General features: G+C 46.8%; 1 protein-coding gene across 6 annotated transcripts in view; it reads left to right on the plus strand.

Moving 5' to 3' along the window:
• Asap1 (ArfGAP with SH3 domain, ankyrin repeat and PH domain 1) overlaps positions 1 to 12,791 on the plus strand; it is a 283,124-nt gene that overhangs the window by 25,917 nt on the left and 244,416 nt on the right. For 5 of the 6 annotated variants that reach the window (XR_007592334.1, XM_050145405.1, XM_050145409.1 and 2 more), the window contains exon 2: positions 7,759 to 7,844. Coding sequence is in view for 5 of the 6 variants with exons in the window: in XM_050145405.1 (XP_050001362.1) it covers positions 7,786 to 7,844 (59 nt within the window). In the remaining variant the exon portion in view is untranslated. Of the gene's footprint in view, positions 1 to 7,758; positions 7,845 to 12,791 lie in introns of those variants that run through there. The other variant, XM_050145410.1, reaches the window with a different exon arrangement.

A 12,791-nucleotide genomic window follows, 5' to 3' on the forward strand; every position in this document is an offset into this window, starting at 1 on the left:
ATGCCTGCTTGCTCTTCCACACAGCATTGCCTCTGACCAAGCCGCTCACTTCACAGCTGAGGAAGTGCAACAGGAACCATGGGGCCAGCTCCATGGTTGGCTTATACTCAGCTAACTTTCTTCTTTAGTGTAAGACCACCTGCCCAGGGAACGGCTCTGCCCACAGTGGGCTGGGTCCTCCTGTATCAATTAACAATCATGATAATCCCGCACGGACACGCCCACAAGCCAGTCTGACCTGGGCAGTTCCTCCACTTAGATTCTCCTCTGGACGACGCTGGGCTGTGTCAGGCAGGTTGTCAGCTAACCAGGACACCAGGTTTTATTTGTTAATCATAAAAACTAGCAAAATGCTCATCCTGTATTAGTCTGTTCCTTTCCCTGTGAGATACAGCAACAACAGGGCCTGCTCTCGGGTTGTCATGAAATTAAAGACGTTTTGTTGTGTGTGATACATATACTTGCCACGCAACACGTGCTGGCCTTGATATTTAAGAAAAAAAATGTTATTTAGGCCGCGAGGGTTATTGTTGCCTCCTTGAGATGGAACAAGAGTGGTGCCTCTCATTGCCCTGGGCCTGGCGACGACTCATCATTGCAGAGTAGCTGACGCTGGGCCTGAAGGCTGCAAGGAAGCACTCAGCCACAAGGCTTCCAGGGGAGCCAAAACTGCCCAGGCAAGTTCTTCCCACACTGTTTTTCCTGTCCTCGGTCTGAGTGGCGGCTGGGACACTGAGGTGTTATTCCTGGAAGGTGACTTGCAAGCCTTGGAAGTAGCATCCTCTCTGTTTGTCACTGGGGCAGGGATCCCTGGACACCCAACCGGATGAGCAGCCACACGGAGCATGTCCACGCTGCTGATCTTGATGACGAGTTGCTAAGTCAGCCCTCCTGGCTGCAGGTGTCATTTCTATTTCGGGGTTGTCACCATAGCGACAGTGATTTGCTCTATCACCTATTGGCTATGGGTCATTGGCTCTGTCTACATAGAAACTCCCTTAGTGTCAGCATCTCTACGCCTACCTTGGCAGTGCCGAGTTCCAAGTACAGTTAACTACCTAGCACTCAGGTCCTACTGGAGCTCTGAGCTTTGAGTGGAGCTCTGAGCTTTGAGTGTTGGAGCCCTCAGCTCATAGTGCTACAGCTCCGTGGTAGAGGGAAACAATAATTTTGGGGGGCTTTCAGGAATTCTTCTGCAGGCTCAGCTCTTCACAGTCCCCGCTCTCACCTTCTGGAACTATTCAGCTGCTACAGCAGCTATATACCTATCCTTGGGGCTGGCAACCCTGGGAATTGTCTGCTCTTTTTCATGCTACCAGCTTAGCTTGCTCTTCATGCGGCAAAGACCACAAGGAAGCAATGAAACCATCAGTGAGGCCTTATTAGATCCTGGACTGCAGCGTGAGTGCGGGCAACATAGGGAGGGAATAGAAGGACCCTCCATTGGACCCATCTCAGGATCGCCGTTTCTTGTAAACAGTTGTAAGGAAGCCCTAGTTGTCCTGGGTGGGGCACCTCCCTGCCAGATCGAAGACTGTTGTTGTGAGGATGTCAGGTGGCTGTGGTGGAACCACAGTGAGTCATCTGAAGCTGTCGTGACAAAGCCAAATCTCTTCAGTCATTGGATGGTGTCTGGATTTGCCGTGTCTCCCAGAACAAAGCCAGGTTGGAATAGTTACCGTGGCAGTTGTGATAGTTCCTGTGACTGGAACAGAGTCTCTCTGGGGCACCTGGGGCTGGTTCAGGGTCTTATCTGGGCATCGGTCACTGTGTCGGTGTCCCTGAACGTTCACAAGGCATTTAAAGCTCCCTCGGCTGTCCTGAGGAAAGCCCCAGGAACTATCTAGGGAGTGTCTGTTTGGTCAGCTTTTGTGGTTGCTGTGAAAACAGTGGGGCTGAGGTTTAGTTGCTGCTGCCCCCGACAGGCCTTCGGGAGTGGCATCAATGTCATTCACAGCCTTGCAGGACTTGGTAAGAGGGAGGAAAACACTCGTGATTCTGATCTAGCTGATGTTCTTGCTCAGCCCAGAGCAGTTACAGGTTCTGTCCTAAGTGTAGCTAACACCGCAGCCAGGCATGAGGGAAGACTGGCAGCTATCAATCAAACCAGGGAATTGCCTGCAACGGGCAGCTTCGGTCATTTAAAACAACAAAACAACAACAACAACAAAAAAAAAACAAAGAAAAACTCCGCTGGGGAGTACCTACATAAAAAGATTAAACACGAAATGGACGGTGCTCTATCTCAGATCTAATCTAACCGTGCCTTAAGCTCAGCCCAGCACATTAGCGAAGGATGGGGCCTCCCTCTCCTCAGCCACACATCTGCCCTCCGCAGGCAGTTCTCACACTTTGTGATCGTTCTCCCTCCTGGCAACACTGCATCATAAATGTCATCATTCCTCTCTAGGCGGGTGCTGCTTGAAGCCAAAGGCAGAGGAAATGTGAGGCTATAAATATAAAAGATGAAGGCCTGAAGCAGAGCGATAGGGAAGATGCGGTCCCCAGTGAGGGGACTCGTACCCTGTTGTGCCTCTTTCTCCAAGAGGTCTCTCCCTGTGAGGGGAGGTGTACTTTTGTTCCCTCATCCTGGTCAGAGGGCTTTATTATGGAGCTACCTCTAAGCTTGGGAATGGGCAGGCGAGAGAGGCGGGTGTTGCTTGCTGTCCTTTAATGGGGCTGAGAGGCCTCATGATCTGCCATCTGCAAGCTGGTAAAGCCGAGGTCAGTGATGGGGTTCAGTTTGAGTTTGGAAGCCTGAGGACCAGGAGACCTAAGGTGTTGATCCTAACCTGAATCAGAAGGCCCAAGAACAAGAAATTCCAGTCTCTAAGGACAGAAGAAGATGGATTTCAGCTCAAGCAGAGAGCAAATTCACCCCCGCTTTTTGCTTTATTCAGGCCCTTGAACGGACTGGATGAGGCCCACTGACCCCAGAAACACCCTCAGCAGACATATCCACATGCAGTGTTTTTCCAGCTGCCTGGACGGCTCTTAGTCAAGTCAAGCTGACACATGAGACTGGCCGTCACACTGCTCATTAAGGGGTCGTTTTCGTTGTCATTCATGCCACAAGAGTTCAGAAATGGGGAAACTATTGGGTCAGGAAATTCTGGGACTGCTTCGTGGAAGGGGTGGTGCTTCACCCTGAAGAAGCGAGTTGAGCGGCTGAGAGATGGAAAGGAATAATAGCACAACGTGATTGGTGTTTTCTTTAGGCCCGTGGCTTTGTCTAAGCACAGCTCCCACTGAACAGGAAAAATCGCGTTGGTAAATAGGAGCAGTGTTTGACATGGTTTGATGAGCGGAAGCAATTGTCTGAGCTGTAGCCAGCTGCAGATGACTCCAGAGTTCACGACATCCTTTCTGAAAGGATGTGAACTCTGTGTCTGTGAGGCACCCATGAGATAAAATCCAGCTCCTCCATGAGGATTGGCACTGGAGAGAGTGTATTTGTAATTAATATAAGTATTAATTATATTATTTATGATTTTTATTGAGTTAATAATTAAAATTATTAATTATTCTATGACAGAATATTTGGTATAAACAACTAAAGGATGGAGGATTTATTTTGGCTCATGGTTTCAGAGGGTTCACTCCCTGGTTGCTTGATCCTTTGTACTCAGGCGGAGCATTGTAGCACACATGAGGTATGTCTGTCTGCACCTCATGACGGACAGGAGGCAGAGAGGAAGAAAGGAAGTTCCAGGATGAAGTATGAGCTTCAAAACCATGTCCGCAGCCACCTACTTTTTCTAATTAGGCCCCATCTTCTAAAGTTTCTACCACCCTCCAGTGTTCAACAAATGATCGTGCATGCACATGTGTGCATGTGTGTGTGTTTGCATGTGTGTGTGTGTGTGTGTGTGTATACAATGAATATATGTATACCAAAAACACTACCAACCCAATTTGATGTTTGGAAAGATGGCTTAGTAGTTAAGGATGTTTAGTGCTCTTACAGAGGACCCAGGTTCAGTTCCCACGGCCTACGTCAGGCAGCTTACAATTGCTTGTAACTTCAGTTCCAAGGGATTCTCTTCTGACTTCTGTGGGTACCAGCATGCATGTAGTGCACATAAATTCATGCAGGTTTATGCACACATACACATTGAAAGATCTTTTTAGAAACCTACCCATTTGTTAAATAGTATAAAATGTTTTTTTAAACTTATTTGTGGTTCTCAGCCACTAAGAAAATCATTTTAACTGAAATGTATTATTTATCTCACCTTTATAAAAAGCTAGTCCCAGAGAGAGGGAAAAACGCCAGCCTTAAAATTAAAATAGTATTTATCGTCAAGCATTATGGTAATAAATGCTTCTTGTTTTATTCCTTAGTAGTTCTCCTGATCCCTCTGGAAGGAAATATCCGCTGACACAAAATAAGTCTCAGAGGATAAAATGGTCTTAATGTGTGCGCTGAGCTTAGAGCCGTGTAGGAGACATTTTTAGCTTGTATGGATGCTGACCTCGTCTTAGGAGGTCATCTCCAGAGCAGCGGAGTGTCACACCTCACAAAGCTCTTTCACACACATCTCTCTGAAGATCTGCAGTGTGTCCTGAGGTGGGCAAGGCTAAAACTATGGCCTTGTTTCACAAACAAGGACTTGAGAGCCTGAGAGGCTAAACAATGAACATGGGGTTCTGAGAACCCATCAAAGGACAAGGCTGAGATAGGTGAGTAGAACAGGGCTCATGTAGCAACATGTGGAAGACTTGTGTGTGCAGTCAAGTATGGCTGCAGTTTGTTTATTTATGTGTTTTAGTATCATCTTTTTTTTTTTTTTTTGAGCAGTCTCATGTATCCCAGGCTAGCCTTAATGGCCTTATGCACCAAAAAATGTCTCATGTATACCAGGCTAGCCTCCACTTCCTTATCCAGCCAAGGATGACTTTGAACTTTCTGATCCTCCTGCCCCTATCTACAAAGTGCTGGGATTATAGGTGTGCATGATTTCTGTGGTGCTAAAGATCAAACCCAGTGTTTTGTGCATGTTAGGCCAGCACTCTACCTACCGAACCACGTTTTCAGTTCAAGCGTTTGAACCTGGGTCCAGAATCTGGTTCTTCCCTGCACCGTCTCAAGCACATTGTTGTTGGTTTTTTTTGTGTTTGTTTGTTTTGTTTTGTTTTGTTTCTAAGTCTTGATTTTTCTCTTCTATAAAGACTAATCATTTGTCTTGAGGACTTTTGTGAGGGTCAGGTTGTCACCAGGTAGGAGGAAATGCTCCAGGAATAGCTGTGCCGTCCTAGCTGCGCTGGGTGCAGGGCTTCATTTTTTTGTCCTAACTTGTAGTCCTGCAGATTGGTGTTCATAAACTAATATTCCCATGTCTATTAGGTTTAAAAATCCATACATTTATTATTTATTTTGGTATATGTGCACTCCTCATGCCATTTTACATGCATGTGGAAGTCGGAGGACAACTTGTGAGAGTTGGCTTTCTCTTCCCATCCCCTGTGTGGGACCCCTGAATTCAGATCGTCAGACATGGTGGCAAAATGAGGCCAACGAAGTGGACGGGCATTGCGTTAGTGATTTACATTCTTGTCATTGAGCAGGGCTTCTGAAACTTTGCCCACCCTGAGCCTATTTCAAGTGAACAATGTTAAAGCAACCTCTGTTGTGTAAGTTTATAAAGCATGTATACAAATAAAACCATACATTTATTTTTAAATGACCATTTATTAAAGGGGAAATCAATTATGTACACTAATGAGATGGATGTACTTGCTTGTTTTTACTTGAATTAAGTCTTGGTTGAACACTTGAGACGGAAAGACATAGAGCATCTTCAGTGCTTTTCAGAGCTGATCCATATTCCAGTTTTATAATTATCAACTCAAGGAATAATGCCTCTCATAGATACACAGTACAAAACAGAAGAAGTATATTGAGGCTGTTTCAGAAATTTTTGGATATTCTGCCCTCATCCTAAGTTAAAATTCATGTAACTATGAAACTCAAGTCAGCAATTTGAGCAAGCTTTTAAAAATACAATACAGTCCAAAGGCAGACAAATTTTAATGCCTGAGAGCTGACTGTCGGAAAGTAGTGAAAGTCCTTATTTTCTATCCTTAAACCACTATACTTTCATAAGAGCACTAATTCGTAGCATACAGTGGCCTCAAATGAGAGCGGAGGTGTTTTAGTGGCCTTCATCAGTGTGAGGGCTTGCACAAACTGTGCACGCTGTATGATCAAAAATAAGGATGAAGACAAGCAAGACAAGGGCGAGGGTTGCCAAAAGCACCCCTGGTTCATCATGCACTTGATTTTGAAATCGCTTTTGGCAATTGAGTGTTCAGAAACTTACTGTTGCTAGATTTTTTTCCCTACCCACCCCCCAATCCCAGGGACGGCCCACATTTAAATAGCTTTTGTTCTAGAGCACCGAGAAACCACTGAAAAGTGGTTAGCTGCGGGTGGAGAGGTGGGGGATGACACCATCGGATTTCTAATTATTTTATCCTGCACATCAACTTGATTATGAGACTGAGTCTTGGGGCTGGAGAGAGGGCTCAGCAGTTCAGAGCGCTTGCTGCTCCTTAAGGGGACCTCTAAGTTCAGTTCCCACCATCCACATCTGGCAAACTCTTGCTCTGGGGATTCCATTGTCTTCTTTTGGATTGGACTCTGCAAGAACATGTCTTCATGTGCACATATCACATAGGCATACTCATTAAGACCTTAAAAAAAAGATGGGCATCTTATTCAGATGTGGGTTATAGAAGACAAATGCCATCTTTGACTACTAGGAAATTGAACAGTGGGTGGAAATCTGATGCTGTCAACAGCGCTTGATGCTGACTGTGAGGGTGACAGACATGTGGATTTCATGCTACTCTTCCCCTGTATTCTGTATGTACAGAATGAGAGGAAGGGAGAGTGGTTTCATCATGGGAGACATGATTTGGTACTGAGGTTAGGTCAGTTACAGCGGTCCTGATGAGAGTACTGGGCGCTTGGCCCAGGGCATCAGAGGAGATAGAGAGACTGCTGTGGGCAGGCTTCCAAGCATTAAGGTAGATATAACTTGAGGATGATTAGATATAGGTTTGAGGGTGATGGTGGGGTATAAAGTTTCTGGTTTTAGATGGAGGTATCACTCTGAGTTGGAAATTCCCTGAGAAGCACCAAGCAGGCCCTGTGGCTCATGGTCGTTTCTAATCCCACCTTTCTTTACTCTCTATCTTAACAAATATTGAAGCTGCTTCCTCATGCAGTGCCTTCCATTCCAGACTTCTTGCATTCATTGCACTCAGCAAATAATTAAGCTTTGATATTCATGCATTAATTAGAATCCTTTTCCAGGTTCACAGAGGGCTGTCCTGAAATATGTAGGTTCATCTCCCTCTGCTTTCTTTCTGAGACAGGTTCCTCAGCTTTCCAGTAAGCACACAGCTGCACGTGTCTGTCTGTCTGTCTGTCTGTCCATCATACCTGCCACATATCGTTAGTTCATGTTTAAGAAGCCTGGGCCTAGAGAAGTTAATGACTTGTAAATTGCTCTCCAAGGCTGAGCCAGAAATAGAAGGCAAGAAGGTACCTGAACAGTCTTGCACAGAGCTGCTCCGACAGAGGTGTCAACCCCACTGTGGGGAGTGACACGTGCTAGCTGTCCACCCTCACATGTCGACTGGCCACCCTAGGGAGCCGAAGCACTGTTAATGAGCGCCCAGCCTCTATTGGTTGAGTACTTGCCCAGCCCCCTGGCTGACAGTGTCACCTTTTCTCCCCACGCTCTTCAGGTCGTTTTCGGATGTGACGGCTGAGACATGAGATCTTCAGCCTCCCGGCTCTCCAGTTTTTCCTCCAGAGATTCGCTATGGAATCGGTGAGTGGTCCCTGACCCGCCATGTCTGGGAAACGTGTTGATGCTTTGGGGGTTCAGCGGCAGCAACATGTGCAGGGTGGGTTAGAAACAGCATCCTGCAAACATGCCCCCTGCTCTTTCAGCGTTTGTAGTGTGAGGGACCTCCGAAACCCCTCCTTTTGTTTCACATTTATTTGCGCATGCGTGTTTTATAGCATACACGTGGAAGTCAGAGAACAAGTTTCGGGAGTTGGTTTTCTCTCTTCTGCCATGTAGGTTTTTGGGATCCAACTTAGAGTCTCAGACTCAGTGGCAAATACTCTTACCATCTTGACTGTCTTTCCTCGTTGAGACAAGATCTCATGCTGCCCCAGACTGGTTTTGACTATACCAAGTAGCTGAGCATGACCTTGAACTTCTGGTCTTCAGTCTCTGACTCCTCCGTGTTGGGATTACAGGTGTGCATCGCCATACCTGGTTTATGTGGTGCAGGGGATGGGACCAGGGCTGTGTACACGCTAGGCCAGCATTCTGCCAACTGAACTCCATCCCAACCCTTTTGCACGGTTTTCTATCACATCCATTACCTGTTGGATTTAATCCTAAGGAAATGCACAGGGTGGGGCAGGGTGAGGTGGAGAGGGATGTATCAGGAAGTGGTCAGGAATTACAGCGTGTGCTGCTTTAGTCAGGGGAAGTTCATTGGAGATAGTTGCATCCTGTCCACCCATCCGAACTGCTGTGTAGGAATGACTGCATTGGTAAATAACTCTTCTCCTAGCTGGATTGGAAGTCATTTTCTCCGGCTCTGGGGCCCCTATGTATCCATCACATCTTCTATGTCATCCCTTCTTTTTTTTTGTTTTGTTTTGTTTTGTTTTTTGAGACAGGGTTTCTCAGTGGTTTTGGAGCCTGTCCTGGAACTAGCTCTTGTAGACCAGGCTGGTCTCGAACTCACAGAGATCCGCCTGCCTCTGCCTCCCGAGTGCAGGGATTAAAGGCGTGCACCACCACCGCCCAGTGTTAAGTCATCCCTTCTTGAAAGTAGGTTTCCCCCCATTCTACAGCTGAGACTACTGAGTCCTAGAATTGGGAGCAGATAAGGGAGAGACTGAGAAGTTCAACTTCAGGGGTAAATTAGAAACCTGACTGCTCAGGAAGAGCCCCGAGAACACTGCAAAATCACGAAGGTTGACCTGACCGGCACGGGTTGATTTGCTGCGGGCTGATGTTGCCTGGAAATCCTTGTGGTGCGGTGCCTGCCCGCTAGTGTGCTAGGGAGTGGCTGATTCCTGGCCCTGCTTCAGAGTCGTGTGCTCTTTGTTGAGCCTTTGACCTTATCTCTTACTTCTGTTCCTTATCTAGGAAAGGGGAGGGGTGATAAATATTTATGTTTCGGATTTTTTGGCACAGGTTAGAAGTCCTGCAGCCAAGTGTTTGTATATGGTAGGTACACAGAATGCAGTCACTATTTCATTTATCAGGCCGAAAATAAATTTTAAGGATGGTTGGATAAGCAAACGTTTTCTGAACAGGGCGCTAGGGAGCTGGACGCAGGGAAATGCTTGCTATGAAAGTAGGAGGACCCGAGTTCAGGTCTCCAGCACCCGTGCAAAAGCTGGGCAGTGCCAAGGCTGTGTGCGTTTGTAACTCCAGTGCTTGGGGGCAGGGGTGGGTAGAGATGGGTGAACTTTTGAAGCTTCCCAGCCAGCCAGTATAGGCAGCTATAAACTAGATCCATTAAGAGAACATGTCTTAAACATGATATGCAGAAATAACTGAGAAAGATGTCTGGGCATAAAGCTGTGGCTTCTGCAGGCACATCCATGAGCATGCACGCATGCTCAAATATTGAATGGATGGGTGGGAGAAATGAGAGGGGCAATCGAAACTGAGGCTTTTGATGTGACCCAGACAGGAGGTGACAGGAAACTGTTTCCAAGGAAACAAGGCTGTAGATGTCTGCTTTCATAGGTTGTCTATTACAGGATTTTTCAGATCCTGTTATGTTTTATTGTGTTTTGTTTTTGAGGTCAGGAGGACCATACAAAGTGGCATTGATTTTTGTAGGTATCCTTTTAGGACATGTGCATTGTACTGTGATTGTTAGAACTCATGGCATTACTGGAATTAGGTTTTTGCTATGAATGACACAAAACCTCAGGCCGTTGACTTTAAAAATGTAGAAAGTAGGAGCTGGGAGTTGACTCCGCAGTTAAAGCACTTGCTGTGCAAGCCTCGGGATTGGAATTCAGATCCTAGAAGCCAGGTGGGGCCAGGCCCCTATGGTACCCTGCTGGTAATTCCAGCCTTGGAAGATGGAGACAGTATACTTAGAGTAAGCTCATTACCAAGACTAACCTCTTGGTGAGTTTGGTTCAACTGAGAAACACTCTTAATGAATAAGGCTTGGAGGATTCCTGACATTAAATCAATCTCTCTCTCTCTCTCTCTCTCTCTCTCTCTCTCTCTCTCTCTCTCTCTCTCACACACACACACACACACACACACACACAGGAACTTGCCCATACATGTGCACACTCACGTACATATACACACTACACACACACACACACACACACACACACACACACACACACACGGAAAGATACAGATAGTGTGTATATATTCTCTTCTCTGAAAGTTCAGACACAGATGGGGAGGTGCTGCAGTAGTCTGTAAGGTCTCAGGCCATTTCTCTTGTTTCTCTACCGTGTGGCTTTCTGTTCCCAAGGCTCTCTTATTCTCCCATGCTGGCTGTTCTTTTTCCTGGCCATTACATTTACCAGAAGTTAAAAAAAAAAAAAAAAAGGCAAGAGAGGCAAGGTATGTAGTACTTCAGCGTATATCTTGTTGGCTGAATTTTAATCCTCTGGCTATACTTAGTTGCAACAACAACAACAAAGACTTGATTAAAATAAAGTCTTTATTCAGTGAGAATGTGCTTACCATCTTCTTTAGGCATGGTACTACTTACTGAGAAGATCAGCTTTTTAGCCAGCCTGCTGGAGTTATAATTGCTGGACACTAGTCAGGTGACCTTGAAAATCTAACCTTTCCAAGCTTCGGGATTTTCACCTGTGAAAAGCCGGTCTCTGTAGCGGCGCTAAGTGTTCTTGTGAGCAGTGGATGAGCCAAGGCGAAGCTCTCGCCCCGGTGCCCGGTGCACCGTAATTGCCTCAACTTTTACCCTGATGACGGCTTACGACTTCATTGCTTCATCCACTCACTGGTGCCTGCCTTCTGCCTCTCCCCTGTTAGCGCTGCTATCGCTTCTGGCTTCTGGCTGCTGCTGCTGTTGCGCTGTTCCGCTGTTGTCTACCGCTTCTGCTGCTCCCATTCCCACAGCCTCTGCAAGTCCAAAGCTTCCGGTTTGCTGTGACTCCTCCCACCGTGCCTCCTACTTCCAGATGCGGTGCTACTTTTAGTACCCTGTTCTCGCTGGCTGGCAGCACTGTGCTCCTTGCCTTTGACGCTGTACTTCCCTCCATTATGAAGATGAGTCTGAAAGTAGCTAAAAGGGAGCAGATGTGACCGGCACCTAAGGTCCTACTGATCTATTTCCTGACGTAGGTGCTAGCTTCTCTGTGCCAAATGTGCCACTTAAGACATAGAGGGTTCTGTCTGTTTATTTTTATTATTTATTTATTTATTTATTGGTTTATTCGAGACAAGGTCTCTCTGTGTAGCTTTGGAGCCTGTCCTGGAACTAGCTCTGGTCGACCAGGCTGTCTTCTAACTCACAGAGATCCACCTGCCTCTGACTTCCGAGGGCTGGGATTAAAGGCGTGCGCCACCACCAGGCGTGCGCCACCACCGCCCAGCTCTGTGTGTTTATCTTATACTTCAGAAAACAAAAGTGTCCTTTAGGGCTAGGGAGATATTTTAGGTGGTAAAGTGTGTGCTGTGTAAGTGTGAGGACCTGAGTTCAAGCCCTTGAAGCCTTGAAAAAAAAAAAAAAGCCAAGAATGGTGGCATAGTACTCAGGAGGCAGAGACCAAACGATTCCCCGATTTGCTGGCCAGACAGTCTACCTAAATCAGTGAGTTCAAGGTTCAGTGAGGAACTTGCCTCAAAAATTCGGTGGAGAGGGATTGAGAAAGACTCCCAATACCTGCATACTGCATACGCGCACACACAGACACACACACGCACGCATGCATGCACGCCGTAGCTGGCAAGTGGTAGAACATGAATCACACCCAGCTGATTGCAAAGCCTGTGTTCTGAACTGTAATCTAAAGACCTGTCTTTCTATCTCTCAGTTCCTTCATTCTTTCACTGAAGGGACAATAATCCATTGCCCATTTCTTAGGTGGGAGGTGCTGGAGACTGGAATACAGTGTCCATGCAGATGGTACAGCTGTCTTGTGGAGCTCTGTCTTGACGAGGGGAACACCATAGGGCTGTTAGAATAGGTTCAGTGTGGAATGCCCTGGGGCCCCAGAATGGGCCCGGGAAGCCAGTCTAACCACTCTGCTGAGTGATTGATGGGGAAACCTACCACGTTAGTGGGTGATCCAGCTATGTGCGGCCCACATTCAGCCATATAAAGCAGTGTTTGTCACCTTTGCCAACAAATACTAAGAAGGGGTCAGCTTTTCTTGTCTTGGCTGTCACTGTCACAGTTACGAGCTAGCTGCCTGGCACTCCAAGCAGCAGGCCACACGGAAGCTGTGAATTCAGTGGCGGACAAAGAAAGGAGTGGAGACTTCCCACACTGTTACTCAAGGCAGCACGGATGAGTGAGCCAATAACTGAGATCGGAATCCACAGCAGGGCAGGTGCCACGCACTCAACTGTGGTAGGAAATGAAATGGGCCACTTCTTTTTGACACCGTGCGTGACACCAGCAAGGCAGGGAAACAGCCCGTGGCAGCTATGCCGGGTTCCGAAACCAGCTGGTATTGTTTTCAGGGTTTTTCTCCATGTGTACAAATGACCTAACTTGAGCCTGCAGCCCTCCGA

The sequence above is a fragment of the Alexandromys fortis genome, unplaced genomic scaffold, assembly GCF_014885135.2.
Source record: "Alexandromys fortis isolate MF-2015 unplaced genomic scaffold, M_Fortis_MF-2015_v1.1 scaffold_2_1_26212458, whole genome shotgun sequence".
NCBI lineage: Eukaryota > Metazoa > Chordata > Mammalia > Rodentia > Cricetidae > Alexandromys > Alexandromys fortis.